This window comes from Haliotis cracherodii, unplaced genomic scaffold, assembly GCF_022045235.1.
Source record: "Haliotis cracherodii isolate W230 unplaced genomic scaffold, xgHalCrac1.p SCAF_13, whole genome shotgun sequence".
NCBI classification, from domain to species: Eukaryota; Metazoa; Mollusca; class Gastropoda; order Lepetellida; family Haliotidae; genus Haliotis; species Haliotis cracherodii.
The window spans coordinates 18779650-18798878 of NW_027266268.1; the positions used below are offsets into that span (position 1 = coordinate 18779650).

The 19229-nt window shown below is 43.6% G+C and overlaps 1 protein-coding gene and 1 pseudogene across 1 annotated transcript; one reads left to right on the top strand and one right to left on the bottom strand.

The window, feature by feature from the left end:
- LOC139459027 (sushi, von Willebrand factor type A, EGF and pentraxin domain-containing protein 1-like) overlaps positions 1-10810 on the bottom strand; it is a 30497-nt pseudogene extending 19687 nt beyond the window's left edge.
- Positions 10811-16253: 5443 nt separating this feature from the next.
- LOC139459028 (uncharacterized) lies at positions 16254-19229 on the top strand. The gene is made up of 3 exons (XM_071240468.1): positions 16254-16345; positions 16986-17121; positions 18237-19229. Exons 1-3 carry the CDS (start codon positions 16292-16294, stop codon positions 19148-19150), a joined length of 1104 nt encoding a protein of 367 aa, XP_071096569.1. The 5' UTR covers positions 16254-16291; the 3' UTR covers positions 19151-19229.

Consider the following 19229-nt stretch of genomic DNA (forward strand, 5'->3'; position numbering starts at 1 on the left):
ACACAGTATGCTAACTCCCAGCCAACCAGTCCTTGTTTAAGCGCCTTAATGCCGAGCGCCAGACAGGGTAACAACAAGTACCATCTTTTAACGCCTTTATGTATGACGCGGCTGGGGATCGAATCCCAGACCTTCCGCTCAACGGGCGGACGCTTTACCACTAGACCGTGAATGCAAAGTGAGTGAGTTGGGCTTAAAGCCGCTTTTAACAGTATTCCAGTTATATCACGGCGTGTCAGCTTAATGTGGGAGGAAAGCTCGCAGTTCTAACACGTTTACCGCAAACCCAGAAACATAATCGGGGTGAACCGGGATTCGAACCTACAATCATAGGTTTCTGGCGTGCCCAAAGGACGCAACTCTCCACAGCAAATTGCGGCGCCTCAGACGACTGGGCCACTCGTGCTCCCCGTGAATACAAAGACTCCACATATATATGATAGTTGTGCTTGAACACTGTCCAAGTTATTAGACGACAGTGTCAACTTAAATCGGGACATGCGACAAGTTGTATCACCACGAACAGAAGACTGGTGCTGACAAACCTAGAAACCGTGAACTGAGCCACCTTGGAGTGAGTGAGTGAGTGAGTATGGTTTTACGCCGCTTTTTGCAATATTCCAGCAATATCACGGCGGGGGACACCAGAAATGGGCTTCACACACAGTACCCATTTCGGGAATCGAACCCGGGCCTTCGGCGTGACGAGCCAAAGCTTTAACGAACCGCCCTATCCACTTGACCACGGAGGAGCATTCTTCTCGTTGCAACCATTTGTTTTGGCATTGTTGTCATCACTGATATCATAACATCATTTTGTCACATCTCCATGAGACAGCCTCCTTGGTCTAGTGGATAGAACGTCTGCCCAGAGAGCGGCATGTCGGTAGTTCGATCCCCGGCCCCGATCCCCGGGCTTTACACATTCTACCCATGTCGGGAATCGAACCCGGGTCTTCGGCGTGACGAGCGAACGCTTTAACCACTAGGCTACCTGCCCGCCCGAGCCACTATGGAGACATGTCGCATTCCGACAGGCTTACAGACCACATGATGGCCGTCTTGGTGACCATCTCTGATTCGAGCCCTCACTTATGTGACAGTGTAGTTGAATGTTCTGGTGGTTGAGCACATGTATCACAAAGCTATTATCATAATCAGCCGAGTAAAATCAACCGTATGAACGAACGGGCAACGGCAAAAATTTAAGTAGTTCACTCACTTTGGACCACGACGTTAAATGTGCACATTGCCTCGTTTCCAGAAGGGTCCGTTGCCTTGTACGCGATGACTGACGACCCAGAAAACATCGACCCTTGCGATAACCCCTCGACTTGTGTTACAGTGACGTTGCCGGAGTTGTCCGTCGCTGTGATGTCGCCCCATAGTCCAGCTGTGAAAGATGTGCCCTGATCCGCAAACAACATGAGGCTCACGGTGGGACAGTTGTCAAAGACTGGAGCCGCGGTATCTGATGGATGGAACAGTGTCATCGGACAGGGTTGGTTTGTTGTTTAACGCCGCACTCAGCAATATTCATGCTATATGACGGCGGTCTGTAAATAATCGAGTCTGGACCAGACAATCCAGTGATTTATATCATGAGCATTTGGGATCGATGACATGGATCAACCAAGTCAGCGAGCCTGACCACCCGATCCCGTTAGTCGCCTTTTACGACAAACATAGTCGCCTTTTACGGCAAGCATGGGTTGCTGAAGACCTGTTCTACCCCGAATCTTCACGGGTCTCATCGGACAGGGCTGTTTGTTTGATAACGAACACAGCATTCGTCAAAGTACTAACTACAGTGTATATGATGGCGGCAGGAACACATAATTTAAATTACACATCAGGATGGATATATGCTATATTCTTGTAAACCCCGTAAAGAATGGTTTAGCTTGTTTCTGTTATACATAAGGTCGCACCCAGCAATATTCCAGGTATACGACGGCGGCCTTTAGATAATCAAGTCTGGCCTTGACAAACCACTGATTGATATTATGAGCAACGCGGATCCAATGCAGAGCGACTTAGTCGTCTCTTCCGACTAACATAGGATGCTGAGGAGCACTTTTAGCCCGGAATCCTAGCGGTACGTCTGCCATGACAGGAATCATTTACATATACAAGGTAGCTCTAATTTATTTAAGCATATAATTTGTCATGAACAAAGAACTAAGTTGAGTTTGAGGTCGGATGAACAAAGCTAAGGTGTGGAGTTGGATGTGGAGTTTTGCAAGTTGAGCACTTGTTTTTAATATATGAGAAGTTTGTACAATTCCGAAAACACCAATTTCAGTATAAAAATCATGTCACTTCAGTCATCCAATACTATGATCAGTTATGGCGAATGCGATAGTACAGTTTTCTTTCCTCCCTATTCTGATAGATGTGCGTAGAGTACATGCTACAAGTACTCTATGAACTGGGAGCAGAACGCCTGTACTGTACTGTACTGATCGAGTTGCAATCTTCTGGGAGAGTATGCTTGACTTTAATTAAGCGTATGGTTGTCGTGAACAATCAGGTGTCTGTGTTGAAAAAATGCTGTAAATATTATGCTTATGCTGAAAAGTGCTGCATAATATTTGTTGACAAGGTTTTCAATCACGTATAACTGCTAAGGTAGATAAATGCATAAATGATGCAATAAATGTGACAACATTGAAGGTACATCCAAATATTCTTCCGTCCACATGGTTCAATTAGATTGCCTGTTGGTGTACGGGTGCCCTCTCTGGCGAGGCTCGATTCCAACCTTTTCTACACATCCGTCGTCACACTAGCATATTGTAGTTCATCATCCCCATCACTGAATTAATTACATATTGAATGCTCACCTATACACTGTGGCACTGGATGCAACCATTGCCCCGTCTTCAAACAGATGGTGATGCTGGGGTTGCTGACGCTGAAGCCGACACTGATGTCACAGGACAGGGAACAGATGCTGCCGTAGTCGTAGTTGTCTGTGCAGGTGAAGTCGACGAGATCGGCGCACGTTTTGGCTTCAAAAAAATATCAGAAAGAGATAGGTATCCGCATCAGCATCATCAGCAGCAAGCTCACTATATGATCAGAGCAGAGTTCCGTCCCTTAGTAGTGTCAGGATCCGTGGTCATGGGTTCAGATCCCGATTATGATCCTAGATGTGTCAACTACCAGCACGCGCTCGTTGGTTTTACGAAAGTGATAAACGTCTTTGACATTATAAATATAATGTAACATCACTCAATACGTTTATTGAAGTGTTTGCAACACTTCCCAGCCTTACTGCTGCTAGACTTGACACGGATTAGACTTTGAACTTTCAGCATTTCAGCTCTAATTTATTTAGGAACACATGCGAACTACGTCATAGAAAAAATTATGTATCTATCGAAGTAATTAAAAGTATGTACGCATTAAAAAACATGGATTCAGTATCCAACCTGACTGATTGTTATGCACAATTTATGTCATATTTGAATGTCTGAGACCTCCATCACTTCGGGATTTCCTGCAACAGTAAGCTGACACACCATGACATAATTGAAATACTGTTCAAAGTGGCGTTAAACCCAACTCACTTAGTCACTGTTTAGGTTTTTTGTTTTACAGTTTTAGCTTGGCACTCCATTGCCTCGTCTCGAAGGGTACTTATGATTAAAATGACATTCAAAGGAGTACAAAATATATACATTATATCATACATTTATATATATCCATTAGCTATAATTATTAATCGGCCAAAACGACTTCTGAGAATGGCGCTTACGTTTACAGGTGGGAAGGTCACTGCTCCACGAACCGTCTTGCTCACATGTGACCTCCGCAGCGCCCTCAAGGTCATACCCATCGTCACAGATCAGCTGGCACTTCTTGCCGTGGATGATCTCTCCGCCGTCACACACATGAGAGGCGTGACGAACCCAGTGCATGTAACACGTGGGAACTGGTAATAAATAATTATTGATATAATGTAAACATTTTCCTGTGGCCACCCATACGATAAGACAGAACTTGTGCATCCAATTTCAACGTCTTACATAATAACATGTCAATACAGTCTACAAATGCATGAAACTTCGTTCACCCGGGCGGTCTCGTTCCAAATCAAATAGTCCGGAAAAACGTAAGTAAACTACGGTTATAACGAACTCAGAGGGACCACAAAGTTTAGTTCGTTATAAGCGTATTTCGTTATAAGCATATATATATAGCATTTATACAGCATATATACAGCAAATGGCCGGAACCAAAAAAAACAGTTCGTTATATCCGCCAGTTCGTTATACGCGTGTTCGTTATAAACGTAGTTTACTGTATTTTTCAACTTGATAGATAGAGTAGTCCAATCTAAGTAGCCGATGACAACTAAACGCTATGTTATTCTGTCTACACTTCAATAAAAAAATAATGTTTTCAAATAACGTTTCAGTTACCCAAGTAAGGATCTTATTTGTATTAGTTGTGTGTCTTATCATACACAGACTTGCGTGCATGGACCCTTTTAAGATATCACAAAGTGTGTGTGCTTGTAAGGTCCATTGATTGTTTTTATCAAATCAAGCTCTGTAAGTATATACATGCTACCATTACAATGACCTGCTGTCCCCACTGTCTGGATGGTTGCCAAGTCTGACGAGTAATCTCCGTGGGAGTTTACAACACTACAAGACCTTATAATCTGGCACCCGCCGTCTGTCTTAAGTATATAATCTGTTTGAATGTAAGAAGATGGGGGAATGATTGGGAAATGATTGGGAATGATTGGTCTCGGAACGCCAACACATAGCGCGAAAGGCAACCGGAGGGGTGAGTACTGATATTCTTAAAACTCAAAATAACAGGGTGTGTGAAAATGCACTTTCTGTTTCTCATTCCTCGATCTCGATGTACGTCCATACAAAGTGAAAGGAATGTATTTAAACCACAATAATACTTATATCCTCCTTATTGTTAGAATTTGAGAGCCCCTGAGAAGTATTTCTGATTACGTGTCTTATAACAATCCCAATACACTAAAATGAGGTCTTACCTTTGAGAACATTTATGGTCAACGATTGTCTTCGCGAACACCTTGTGTGATCATTATTTGATATGATTCATAAACACATGCTCATCATACAGTCGGAATAGGACAATCGACTCTGCTTTCATCAAAAACGTCTTCTGAATACATCTTCCCGAAGCAAGATAGTTAACTGACTTTAAAAGTCCAGTTTCCACCCTTGCCGAACAAGGCTGGAATTCCTGGGCTCGATAGTAGCGCCACCAGTGGTTATTACGGATTATGTCCTTTCTAAGCCTCTCCTATGGACCAATCCGATTCCATGACTTGCATTTGTTTCAAACAAAATGGCGGCGCCCTGTCAAGATGATCTGATGGATAACCAAGATCTATATTGTCATAAAACGGGTCTTACATCACGAAGAGCATCAAATCACGCGAGCACATTGATTAAAAACATGAAAAGGTTTGGAAAATATCTGTTGACAACGAGTTGGCAGTGCACATGCTTTGCAAATCCTGCAATCGACCGAAATTTGCAGTTCACTGACCGGATTTCGATTTCGTTGCAAAATTTTGATTGGACTATGTATAGACTCGTTAGTCCAGCCAAAAAATTAACTCCATAATACCAGCCTAGTTCGGCAAGGGTGGAAACTGGACTTATATTGTCAGTTAACTCGTTTGTCTCGGGAAGATGTCTGAATATGGAAAGGGTATTGTCGCTTTTATTTGCTAATTTTATCGGGATAATCATTCGACGAGCGAGACGAATGTTACGGTCACATGATTTCGAGCCCTTCCATTACAGCCCAATTAAAAATTGTTGCACAATCAGTCAAATGTCACACAGGAAGTTTAAAAAAGGCCGATACATTATTAGTGCATAAAATGGTTCTGAAGCAAAATTATCGAAAAAAAGTTCGATTAAATTGTGCGTTGGTGAAAATGTAAGTTTTGAGGTATGTTTTCATTACTTATTGAATATTTTACCTCGTGTTGAATATTTTACCTCGTGTTGAATATTTTACCTCGTGTAGCTTTATTAGTAACACTTTGCTGTCTTCAGTGGACTTTGAAGCGTCTACCTTGATCACTATATTAAGCGCGTGGTTAGATATTGTTCAGGGGATCGAAAATAGGTGAGGTTTGAAAACATTTGACGTGGGGATATATCATGACGGCATGTAATCATAGAGTATGGACCAGACAAACCAGTGGTTGACATCATGAACACTAAGCAATCATTCAAACCGTCCTGCATTGTAAACACCCGATCACCGCTGCATAACCCGCAATGTGACCCGGCAGCCAAGGCACGGCCCTACAGTACCATGTGGGATAGTACAATCTTACACTTCAATCACAAACGTCTCCCCAAACAAGGTTGAATTCTTCGTCTGGAGTGCGTGAGTGCTCCGATTATGTTTCTAGGTTTGTGGTAAACGTCTGAGACCTGCATCACTTCGGGCTTTCCTTTAACATTAAGCTGACACGATAGTTATTGAGTGAGTGAGTATGATTTTACGCCGCTTTTAGTTATATTCCAGCAATATCACAGCGGGGGACACCAGAAATCGGATTCACATATTTTACCCATGTCGGGAATCGAACCCGGGTTTTCGGCCTGACGAGCGAACGCTCTAACCACCAGGCTATCCGACCCCCCCTCTTCGTCTTGAACTCACTCACCGACATGTTGAGATATAAAAAACGACGTGCATAAAAACTGCTTGTGCACCACACAGTTGGGTTCTGCAGTGCTTTGTGGGAGTCTGTCATTTCTTAAAAGAGTAAACGTGACAGCTTGGGGGCTCAAAATTGATAATACTTTGCGTTTGACAAAAATGTGATACGCTGATCAAGAGCCGTGTTCAAGTTTATATGAAAACGACTTTTGTGATTTTGATGTAAATATGCTACAGAAACACCTGGTATAAGGTTTATCTACTGGGAATAATATTTTGTTTTGTCCTTCACAAGATTGTGTGGCTCTTGCATTGAGTGACAAAAAGGATAACCTGTTTTAGCAAAACATCCCATCAGTCTCCCCCGTCCCCCTCTGACCCCTTCAGCACCCCACACCACCCCCATTTCCAATTTCCCACCGAATATAAAAGCTTCGGTGCCCAAGGACAGTGTTTCCGCGAAAACAATGTGATGTCCTTAAAGTATGTTAATAAAGAGTGAGTGAGTATGGTTTTACGCCGTTTTTAGCAGTATTCCAGCAATATCACGGCGGGGGACACCAGAAATGGGCTTCACACATTGTCGGGAATCGAACCCGGGTCTTCGGCGTGACGAGCGAACGCTTTAACCACTAGGCTACCCGACCGCCCCGTGTTAATAAAGAGGGAGCTGGAATCATATCTTACCTCTCACTTCAAATGAGAAATGACAGGAGTCGGAGAAGCCTTTACTGTCCGTCGCTTTATAGGAGACTGTGTGATACCCACGGAGAAACTTACTGCCTGGTGCCAGCCCTTGCGACTGTGAAGGTCTACAACATTACATGACACCTCAGGAAACATCTGTGTGTATACAGTGAAGTACCGTTAATCCATTTGTGTATACTGAGACATTAAAAAAAACCAATCGTGCAGAAGGCTTTTTACAAAGTAGAGTCTTGATCACAGGGTTTGATTGTCGATATAGATGATGCAGTCAAAACATTGATCTCCTCCCCAGACAAATCAACATTTTGCAAATCATTCATTAATTCTAAATGTGTAAATTGTATAATGGTTTTGTGGGTCAAAAAGAATACATAGGAGTGTATTTTCATAGTTGTGAAAATATATTTTTTAGAGTGTAAAAACGAATACTTACGTTATTGAATTGCCCTTTCCATCAACAGCCGACGGCATTGTCCACGTCACTGTTGTGCTGGTCAGTCCTCGGTCAGCAAAGATTGGGGTCTCCGGGGGTTCACATGAAGTCATTTTTGGGGGACTATGGTCTTTTCAGGTACGAATTAGAATATGTAAAACCCGTGTGCCAAGAATAAGATAACAAAGTGTAGATATAAAGTAACCAATACGCTATTCACGTGAGAAAATAATGCAAGTTATTAAGACGTAATTCACACACGAAAAGATATTACAAATAACTAAGACCTGTTCACATGAGAGGGTAATACATCATTACCATAACTACTTCATTCTAGGTCGGGTAGCCTAGTGGTTAAAGCCTTCGCTCGCCACGCCAAAGACCCGGGTTCGATTCCCGACATGTGTGAAGTCCATTTCTGGTGTCCCCCGCCGTGATATTGCTGGAATATCGCTAAAAGCGGCGTAAAACCACACTCACTCACTCAATCACTATATCCCGACGTGTCAGCTTAATGTGGGAGGAAAGCCCGAAGTGATGCAGGTCTGAGACGTTTACCACAAACCTAGAAACATAATCGGAGCGAACCCACAATCATAGGTTTCTGGCGTGCCCAAGGTACGCAACCCTACGTGGGGAATTGCGGCGCTTTAGACGACTGGGCCACCCGTACACTAACAAATACTATGCCATGGTAAACGGGTAATGATGCAATACCAAAGTATACCAATACCGACACGACCGAAACGTCGTGAAACTTAGCAGTCGAATCACATAACACACATGGGCGAGAGACATTATGTGAGAAGTTACTGATAGGAGGGATGCTGGCGTCATTTCTGAAACAAAGCTACAGTCGCGAAAAGGTCCAAGTCTTGTCCATTACAGAATGTAGATTTTAGGCTGGATAATCAATGACACAACTTAGAAGGAGGCTGACCAAGACATGTACGATGCACGATATGTGTACAGTACTTACCATTCCCGCCACTACCTCCGCAGCTCCGACGACAGAAGAAGTAACAACCTAAAGCTCCGATTATTACCCAAAAAAATCTTTTCTCTCTCTGCAGGCCTGAAAAGCAAATAAAAAACATGCACTTGCAAGAATAATGTCACTGCGCATAACAGGAACACTCATAAAAGATTTTATTCAAAAGAAGTAAAGAAAACCCGTTTCTAAGATTAAAAACATTCGAATTCGGACGGGTGTTCTTTCCCTTTTGTGAGTGGTATAGTTCCAATGGTAAAAGGTGAAATATTTCATACATTTAGTTCGGGAAAACACTCACTTTGTCCACAGCCTAATGTTTCTGAGCTCCCATGTCTGTCGAGACGTCGGACGTAATGTAAGTACATTCTTGATCCAGGTCACGTAGAATCATTGCGAATACCAATTAAAATGAACACAAATATTTTGTTCCAGATCTAAACTTCTAAGATTAGTCAGCCACATAGGCACACGCGGAATGAAAAATACATATAAGATCAGGAAAAGTACCGTTAAATTTTACCGTTAACCTTTTTTTCATCTGTCATATTCTAATATCATAATAAGACTATACCTTCACGGCAACCTGTAGTTTTCCAAGCACTGTTTAAACATGTGATGCACCTTGGCATGTCGGGGTTGTCTTCTCTAAGTCTGCAGCTGGAGTGTTTGGGAAAACGAACCATGTCATTTCCAGCCGGTACCATCTGCCCGTCAACAGGTATGTAGCAACGTTCAATGACGTCGCTCCTACCCTCCATAACACACGTGGGATCTTGATACAATTGGTAGTTGGTCATCTGACAAACGCAAGTTTAACAACTGTTGATGTGTAAAACACTTCACATGACATTGGCCAAAAGAAACGTATAAATAACATAAAATGTCAATGCAAGAGAAAAATTACCCGCCGAAACCGATTCCATTTGTCGTAAAGGGCAAAATAGCTGTGACAATTCTATGAATGGACAAGTGATAACACCAAGTGTTCCCGAAAAGAGTAGTGAGTTAGTGAGTGAGTTAGCAATATTCCAGCAATATCACGGCGGGGGACACCAGAAATGGGCTTCACACATTGTACCCATGTCGGGAATCGAACCCGGTCTTCGGCGTGACGAGTGAACGCTTTAACCACAAGGCTACCCTGCCGCCCAGACGAATATGGTAGAACGGAGATAAATGTACTATGTTTTCAATGTAGAGTAGGTTACCTGTAGATTCAAAGGAGCTAAATTCAACATGTGAAACCTCTAATTAAATTAATTAAATGAACTAGACATTTAACGGTAACTTATTAATAAATAAACACACAAAAATCGATGGCACAATTAAAAATGTCAGAATTGTGAAAACTGCCGAGAACAACAGTTTATCCATCGAAGCAAATTCCATTGAGCGTAAAGGAAAAAAGTTGGGGACGTTTATGGATGGATCAGTGCAAATCAGTGGTGACACACACAAGTTGGCATTAAAAGCTATGGGGTCCTTCTTTTGTTAAATGAAACACCACTGCACTTTAAATATTCCAAGAAGGAGAGAGAGAGAGAGAGAGAGAGAGAGAGAGAGAGAGAGAGAGAGAGAGAGAGGGAGAGAAAGAGAGAGAGAGAGAGAGAGAGAGAGAGAGAGAGAAAGGGAGAGAAAGAGAGAGAGAGAGGAGAGAGAGAGAGAGAGAGAGAGAGAGAGAGAGAGAGAGAGAGAGAGAAAGAGAGAGAGAGAGAGGGAGAGAGAAAGAGAGAGAGAGAGAGAAAGAGAGAGGGAGAAAGAGAGAGAGAGAGAGAGAGACTTCTGACTAAAATATCACACATTAAGGACACGACTACTGTTACTTTGGTTTAGAATGAATAATCATCAAGATTTACTATGTCCTGAAGTGCGTGTGGATGTCGTCCTGAGATGCCGGAGATGTGACTGACGTTGACGGGTGATGGGAGCACAGGGGGAAGCAAAATGAGTGCTGTAGCCCAAAGCACTGTGGTAGCAAGCCACACCATCTTGTCCTGAAAATGAAAAATGTTTGTATAAGAAAGAGTTTTCAGTGAAAAGGACCAATCACCAGATTTCCGGACTAAAAAGCGTGGGTACGATAATTTGCCATGTTTAGATAGCTATTGATGCACTGGCGTGTAGGCAGTCGGGTAGGCAGTCTGGCAGGCAGGCGGGTAGGTAGGTGCATTAAGACAGAAGACACGCACTCGGGTAGGTAAATGGAGATAATCAGATTGTTATCCTACCTCTTTGCCGATTCCAGGCTTCTGAGATATGCTTACACACCCCTTCACCCTGTATAGGTGCACAATTTGGCATGACATCAACATTTCTTAACCAATTAACTCAGCCATACAGAGCTCGATTTCCACCAATCAACGGCAATTTCTATCAGGAAGAACTTTGACATGATTGCCATGACCAATTAGATAACATATCTGGTCATATTTCGGAAACAATAGCATTGGTGAATGAAGAATCGTGCAACCAACAGTAAACACAGATCCTCCAGAAATATGTTCCTTGTTGGTAAATTTTGTCAGGGAATATGATCTCCCCCTGGAGGGATATCGAATAATACTGCTTGTCAGGCGAAAATAAAAACTAGTTTACTTGGGGAACCCCCCCAGAATCACCCCGTTGGTTTCTGTATGACATACCTTTATTGCAGATCTATATGGAACGCCTGTATGAAAGACTTACATGACGGACCTGTATGACAGACTTGTATGACGGACCTGTATGGTGGACTGTATGGCACATACTCGTATGAATGGAAGACTTGTACGACGGACCTGTATGACAGACTTGTATGACGGACTTGTATGACGGACCTGTATGACAGACTTGTATGACGGACCTGTATGGCAGATCCGGACGAAAGACTTGTATGGCAGATCTGTACAGAAGCCTTGTATGACAGACTTGTATGACGGACATGTATGACAGACTTGTATGGTATATCTGTACGGAAGACTTTGATAAGACTTGTAGGACGGACCTACATAAGGGATATATATGGAAGATCTGTATGGAAGACTTGTATGAAATACTTGCATGACGGACCTGTATGACAGACTTGTATGACGGACCTGTATGACAGACTTGTATGACGGACCTGTATGGCAGACTTGCATGACGGACCTGTATGACAGACTTGTATGACGGCCCTGTATGGCAGATCCGGACGAAAGATTTGTATGGCAGATCTGTACAGAAGCCTTGTATGACAGACTTGTATGACGGACCTGTATGACAGACTTGCATGACGGACCTGTATGACAGACTTTTGTGACCGAAGTGTACGACGGATATGTTTAACAGGTCCGTATGGAAGTCATCTTTGAAAGAATTGTATGACAGACTTGTATGGCAACAACAAATACCAAATGTTTGTATTTTGGTATGACGCGGCCGGGTATCGAACAACCGACGACCCGCTCTCTGGGCATTAGAGTGTGCGAGTTTGATTCTACGCCGCTTTAAGCAATATTCCAGCAATATCACAGCGACACCAGAAATGGGCTTCACACATTGTACCCATTTCGGGAATCGAACCCGGCCTTCGGCATGACGAGCGAAAGCTTTAACGAAAGCTACCCGACCGCCCTATCCACTTGACCACGGAGGAGCATTCTTCTCGTTGCAACCATTTGTTTTGGCATTGTTGTCATCACTGATATCATAACATCATTTTGTCACATCTACATGAGACAGCCTCCTTGGTCTAGTGGATAGAACGTCTGCCCAGAGAGCGGAATGTCGGTAGTTCGATCCCCGGTCGCGTCATACCGTGAGACGTAAAAATATGGTACTTGTTATTACTCTGCCTAGCGCTCGGCATTAAGGGGCTCAAACAAGGACTGGTCGGCTCGGGGTCAGTATAATGTGTTTGAGTGGGGCATCAGTGGCAAACTGCGGCATGGTATTTCAGCACTATAAATACTATCAAATCGGTATTAGTCCGGACAAGTGTAGCAGCCGCAAACACACACACGTGCATGTACGTCGCTGTATATTTTGTACGCGAAGTTAAACCCCATTCCCTTTCACCTCGTTTACCACATTTTGTTTGTTTGTTTGTTTGTTTGTTTGTTTGTGACGCCGCACTCCAGTTGTATGACGGCGGTCTGTAAATAATCGAGTTTTGACCAGACAATCCAGTGATTGACTTCATGAGCATCGATCCACGTCATTTGGATACAATGACATGTATCAACCAAGTCAGTGAGTCTGACCACCCAATTCCGTATTTCGCCTCTTACATGTGTATTACAATCGTCACCATTGTTATCATGAACATCATTGTCAGTGACTGATATTATGAGTTTTGATGCAAGCTGTAGGCCACGCTGCCACGCAATCAACTAAATCCCGAGCCTGACCACCCGAATCATTAAGTGGCCTATTACGTCCATCAGAGGCCCGAGAAGATCCGGGGTAGAATTTGTCTCCAGCAACAAATGCTTACCGTAAAAGGCGACTATGCTTTCCGTAAGAGGCGAATAACGGGATCACTGGTTTGTCTAGTCCAAACTTGATTACTTACAGACAGCAATCATATAGCTGGAATATTGCTGAGTGCGGCTTCAAACAACACACAAACAAACAAAGAAACAAAGAAACAAACAAACAAACAAATGACCATCACAGGTTGTTGCGGGCCTATTGTAACCAGGCATTCCCACGGGACTGTTAATACTGTTAGTCTCCGTGTCTACCAAATCAATCCCTTCATTCAACTTGGTAACCTCTCTGTTCAAGTGACTTCCTGGTGTATAAAGCACGCAACATGTTGCAGACATAGACAGTTCTCATAGTTCTAGGAATATAGTTCCTGCAATAAATACCGCCTGACGTGACAGTAGAAGTAGCAGATGTTGGGATCTATTTGCTTATATGAGAACACGGATGGACAATAAGGCAGATGCATTTGTGTTTATTTTGTTCATTTATGGATTCTGAAGGCATTTGTTTCAGCTGCAAAACCAGATATTTTGTATCTGCAGCTATGAGTCTGAATGCTTTAAAGCAATCACCTTGCAACGATGTATTTTTTCGGCAGGCCGCCTTTTTTCAACAATCTGAAGCATAATTATTTTTTCTAATTTTTTCGTGGATAATATATTTGTTTGGATAAGATATCAGGTATAAAATTGTCGGTCCCTTATCACGCTGTTGTATACTGGGAAAGGTAATGAAGTATCGTTGCAGGCTTTACATGCTTGGTTATGTGCATGCGTTTGTATTTACTGTTATATTGCATGTACAATGTTTCACCAGCTTTCACACTGCAAAGGCCAACTAGTTGCAGGATTTGTGAGTGGGTGAGTGACGCGGAGTGAGTCGCGCGTGAGCGCCAAAAGAGTTTATGTTTGGGTTCTGATGAAGGGTCCTGACGTTGTTCTGACGTTGACGTACACTTCGATCGAGTTCATCCCAGAGGTGTTCGACTGGGTTGAGATCTGGATATCTCGACGGCCAGGGCGGGTCGTTGATGTTGGCATTATGATGGTAGTCTACCGTGACAGCGGTGGAGCGTTGTCCTGTTGAAACAGCTCCCTCTGGCCGGCAATGATTGGAAGAAGGTGAGGTTGAAGAATTTGATTCATGTAGCGATTTGCTGTCAAAGTTCCCTGAACCACAACCAAGTCAGATCTCGTGGTGTAGTATTTGGCCCCCCCACACCATGACCATACCGCCACCGAAATTGTAGAGTTCACGTACACAATGTTGGGCAAAACGCTAATTTCGACGACGCTAAACACGTTGTCTTCCATCTCGCCGGGGAGGAAGAAATCGTGATTCATCGCTAAACCACACTCGTCTCCAGTTTCTCAAATTCAAAGGCTGTAAGCGTCGCTGTCGATGGATCTTTTGTAAAGCAGGGACGATAACTGGTCTTCTGTGTCGGATTCCAGCCTCGCGAAGATGGTTCCTGACAGTCTGGTCCGATATCCTCCTCAAACCAGGGATGCGTCCTGCAGTCTCCGTAGCTGTGGCATTGCGATGACGTAGGTGGAACAGTCGAATGTAGCGACCCTGTGCAGGGGTGGTAACGTTCTCGGGCGGTCTGCAGTGGAATTGAACTGTGCGTATCGATCACAAAGGCGGCAAATGGTGCTGTGGCGGACGTTGAAGTGGCGTGCAACAGACGACTGCGATTCCCCTCTTTGAATACGTCGGCCTATGGCTACAAAGCCTGCATCATTCATAGCCTGAATCGATGTCTCTCTTAGGTTTCCCTTTTAATGTTATTTTCAGACATTGAGGAATTCCCCCAAAGTAGTTCTGTATGTCTCCGCTCGATTGACAACGTAACCACGTGACATACTGACGTTCATCGGGAAATGAACGACAGTCAGCTTGGAAGTGTTCACCTAGGCGAGGTCACCCGCTACTGTCAATATTGTGACGTAAGGTCGGAATGACGTCACACTAGAAACGACGTCATAGCTGAAGACATTCGACAGTAGTTATTTTTGAGGACAGCAGTCGTGATCAGACATGTTTCTAATGGGGAGCAAACTCATGTATTACCCTCGCTCTCGCTCGGGGATTACAAAAATTCTGACATTCGTTTCGTTATATCATGCTCGTGTAATAATCTCTATGTTGATGATATTCGTCGCGTATTTGTTATTAGTAACATGATGCCAACTCAAATACAACACATGCAGAATCCTGTAATCGGCAAGGCCCACTTTCACAAAGCCATCTTAGTGCTACGACTATCGTAAGTATATATGTTAACGTATAGGAGTAACGATCGTCGTAGCGCTAAGATCGCTTTGGGCAAGTGAACCTGATTTTCAGTCAGCCATACATCAGGACAATAATATTAAGTTTGCATTGAGCGATATTTTAGGTTTATAACGGCGGTCTATAAATAATCGAGTCTGGACCAACAATCCAGTGATTGACATCGTGAGCATCAACCCGATAGGGAAACAAAGTCAGCGAGTCTGACCACCCAAATGCCGTTAGTCGCATCTTCCGACAAGCATGGGTTGCTGAAAACCAAATATAACCCGAATCTTTATGAGTCAGTAGTGAGTCGACGTGATGAAGAAAAATTTGAACATTCAATCACAGTTTCATAGTTCAATCTCTGGTTTCATAGGCACGTGTTAATTTTTCAATTCAAAATCGGGGCTTCGGGTAGCCTGGTGGTTAAAGCCTTCGCTCATCACGACGAAGATCCGGGTTCGGTTCCAAACATGGGTACAATGTGCGAATCCCATTTCTGGTGTCCCCCGCTGTTGCTAGAATATTGCTAAAAGCGGCGTGAAACCGTAATCACTCAATTTCAAATCGTCATGTCTACACTGCCAACACAAATCTGACCTTTCTGAGTGAGACTATCTGGAGTCAATAATTGTTAAATAACGACTGCAAATGCACAAATTATTGACATCCGGCAGGCCAGCAATAATGGGGACCGTTAAAAGTTGTCCGTTAAAGGTTGGCTAAACCGTTGGCTGAACATGGCGGCTGTGCGTTTCGGACTTGTGCTGTCGGTGCTACTTATCCTCGGGACGGTAAGTAATACATGACTATTTGTGATTTTCGCTAGTACTTTTTCTTTTTCTTTATTAATCGGGACGTTAATGCATCTGTCGAAGCTGACATAAGGAAATGTTGACAATACGCGGTGCTTGGATTTGCCCGATAAAATAATTCGACACGTATGTCTTTGAAACAGACCCCCCCCCCCCCCCCCCCACACACACACACACACCCCACCCCCACACCCACACACCCACCCCATCCCCCCACCCCCCATTTTGTCGTAACTCGTTACGAGCAGAACCGTGCTTGAGGTCTAAGGTAACAAAGGTTATAGCGCTAAATGTTAGTCCTGCGCTGCAAGGTTAAGTGCAAAGAATGCTTGCACTGGCTGAAACGTCTTTATATTCCATATGTCTTTCCTTTAGGACGACCATACAACTGATGTGGTCTGAATGCCAAGTTAAGCCTAGCATTTTATAAAGATGGCCTAAGACTGAGTTTGTCTTTTAATGGACGATGGGATACAGTGGTTACAGTGTTCACTCGTCACGCTGAATATCCGGGTTCGATTCCTCACATGCATATGGGTAAACCTAGCTTGTTTTACCATCGTATGATTGCTGGAATATTGCCAAAGACGGAGTTAACCCACTAATTCCTCCTCTCCAGGTGTCCGTCTGTAGCGGTGTTCCGGTAGTGACCGATGTCCAGTCGTCCGTTGCAGGGGACATGCGGAACATTACAATCAGGTACCAAGCAGAAACACGGCCCGTCGTGCTGTGGAAGGTCGGATCTTTTCTCAGCCGTAAGTACTAAATCTTATAGTGTTTAAAGAGGTGTGTGCAGGTAGGTGCGGTGGGTTAAGGTAGAGGTTAAAGGTGTCACTAAAATGCCAAATGTCCAGGTTCGAATTCTGACATGTCTTCAATGGGTGAAGTCCATGTCTGGCGTCAGCCGTCGTGGTATTCCTGGAATAGCCTTAACAGTGTCATAGCATCCTTCTCACTCACTCACTTGTGTTAATGCAGTTTGTAGAACGGAAATGCTGCCAGACCTGGATATCGCAAACTGCCTTATCCATACGTGACCAATTCGTGTTATTCCGGGACAACCCGAATAGCGACTCGTGCTCCTCTCGTTGCCATTTTTGCGACCGAGATCCGTCTTAGCGCAAACGGGCATACTTAAAACAATTGTCAACGCGTTGCGTAATGGTTCACATATATTTCCCAATATATTATATATATTTCAGATGCAATTTAAAGCACATCGTGACGTTCGGAATTATACAGTATGATTGAACACATTTAACTGTGTCTTGGGTATAATTTTAGATGCAAGACATATGTAAAAACAAAAATTATTTCTGAGGGATTATTTGACAAAGAACTCGAAATCATACGCGCATTCTGATTGGTTTGTCGTATTTTCGCACATAACTTTCATCGATAGGGGGAGGAGTCACGGAAAGGGGCGAGTGGTGACGAATGTGCCTTATCCTGATCAATTGGAACGATTGAACGTATTGCCCTTGCAAAAGCCCTTTTTGGCCTCATCTGTTGTTACCAAATACGGTCGAGGGGCGGTGGGGTAGCCTCGTGGTTGAAGAGTTCGGTTCCATGTGTAAAGCCCATTCCTAGTGCCCCCAGCTGTGATGTTGCTAGACTATTGTTAAAAGCGGCGTAAAACCATACTCACTCAATCACTCCAAATACCGATCAAACTACATGTTTTCGAGGGTTTCAAGTTACAATACAGCTGTTAATCAGCTTTTTTGTAATAAGTGTCTGTCTCCAGATTATATGATGAATTAATAAAACATTACATTTAAAATGGTACTCAGACATAACCTTTGAGAAAAACCCGGTCATATTTTTTTCATGTATGAATATTATTCCGATCCTTTTTCGTGATTTTCAGATTTCGATAACACAACCCATACCTTTTCTGACTCGGAAGGGGAAGCAACTCTTCACATGTACATAGACCCGCAACTTAATGATCTCAGAGATGATATACTGACTTGCATCTATGGAGACAACTACGAAATAAACTTGGTCTTCGTCAAGGGAGATATTATTAACAGCCGGTTAGAGCGCAACAACATCACCCCCTTGGTGCTCAGTTCTCAGCCAGATGGTATCGTCAACTTTGATGAAGATGAACGGGTGGACATTGATCTGTCTATTGAGTCCGAGAACCTAGGACTGTTCGAGATCTATTTCAATGTGGGGATACTAACCTCTTTTGATTACAGATCGCTCCCTCCATTAAAAACGTACATTGAATCAAGTCCCGTAGTAGAACCCTCGCACCCTAGAAGGAACTCGTTTATCTTACCAGATCTGAACATCACTCGCGCGTCGACTGTAGCGCATACTTTGGCTTCTATCGACACATCCTACCCTTACACGGAAGGGGAGGTCGAATTATCAGTCGGGTTAAGAGTTCGTTCTGCATATAGCCTTCTAGATAGAATAATAATCAGACACTGGGTGTATCTGAAGAATCGTGGACACGTTTCGCCTTTTCGGAACAGTGTAAGTTTGGTTGATGACCCTCAAAACAGGCACAATAATGAAATGATTCACACGAGATTTCCGTACACCCAGATTGATGCCATAGGGTATCCGAAACCTGTTCTGAAGCTGTTCCGCGATTGTCGCGAGATTACAGAGCCGGAAGTGGAGACGATCACAATCGGAACTCCCTATCGTACCCGAAGGATCTTCCGGTTCAAGAACGTTACAGACTCTTTGCAGGGAACCTATTACGCAAGCGCGTCGAACGGGGACAACCAAGTCACACAAATGTACTATATACAAGTCCTGTGATGACGTACCGAAGGGGCTAAGTTGATGCTCTGTAAGCCTTCCAGATGCAATGAAGTTTAATAAATTGGTTCCTGTTCAA

Coding starts and splice junctions, on each gene's coding strand:
- LOC139459028 (XM_071240468.1), top strand. CDS start 16,292: ATGGCGGCTGTGCGTTTCGGACTTGTGCTGTCGGTGCTACTTATCCTC. Junction 16,346..16,985: donor TGCTACTTATCCTCGGGACG/GTAAGTAATACA, acceptor CCTCCTCTCCAG/GTGTCCGTCTGTAGCGGTGT. Junction 17,122..18,236: donor GGTCGGATCTTTTCTCAGCC/GTAAGTACTAAA, acceptor CGTGATTTTCAG/ATTTCGATAACACAACCCAT.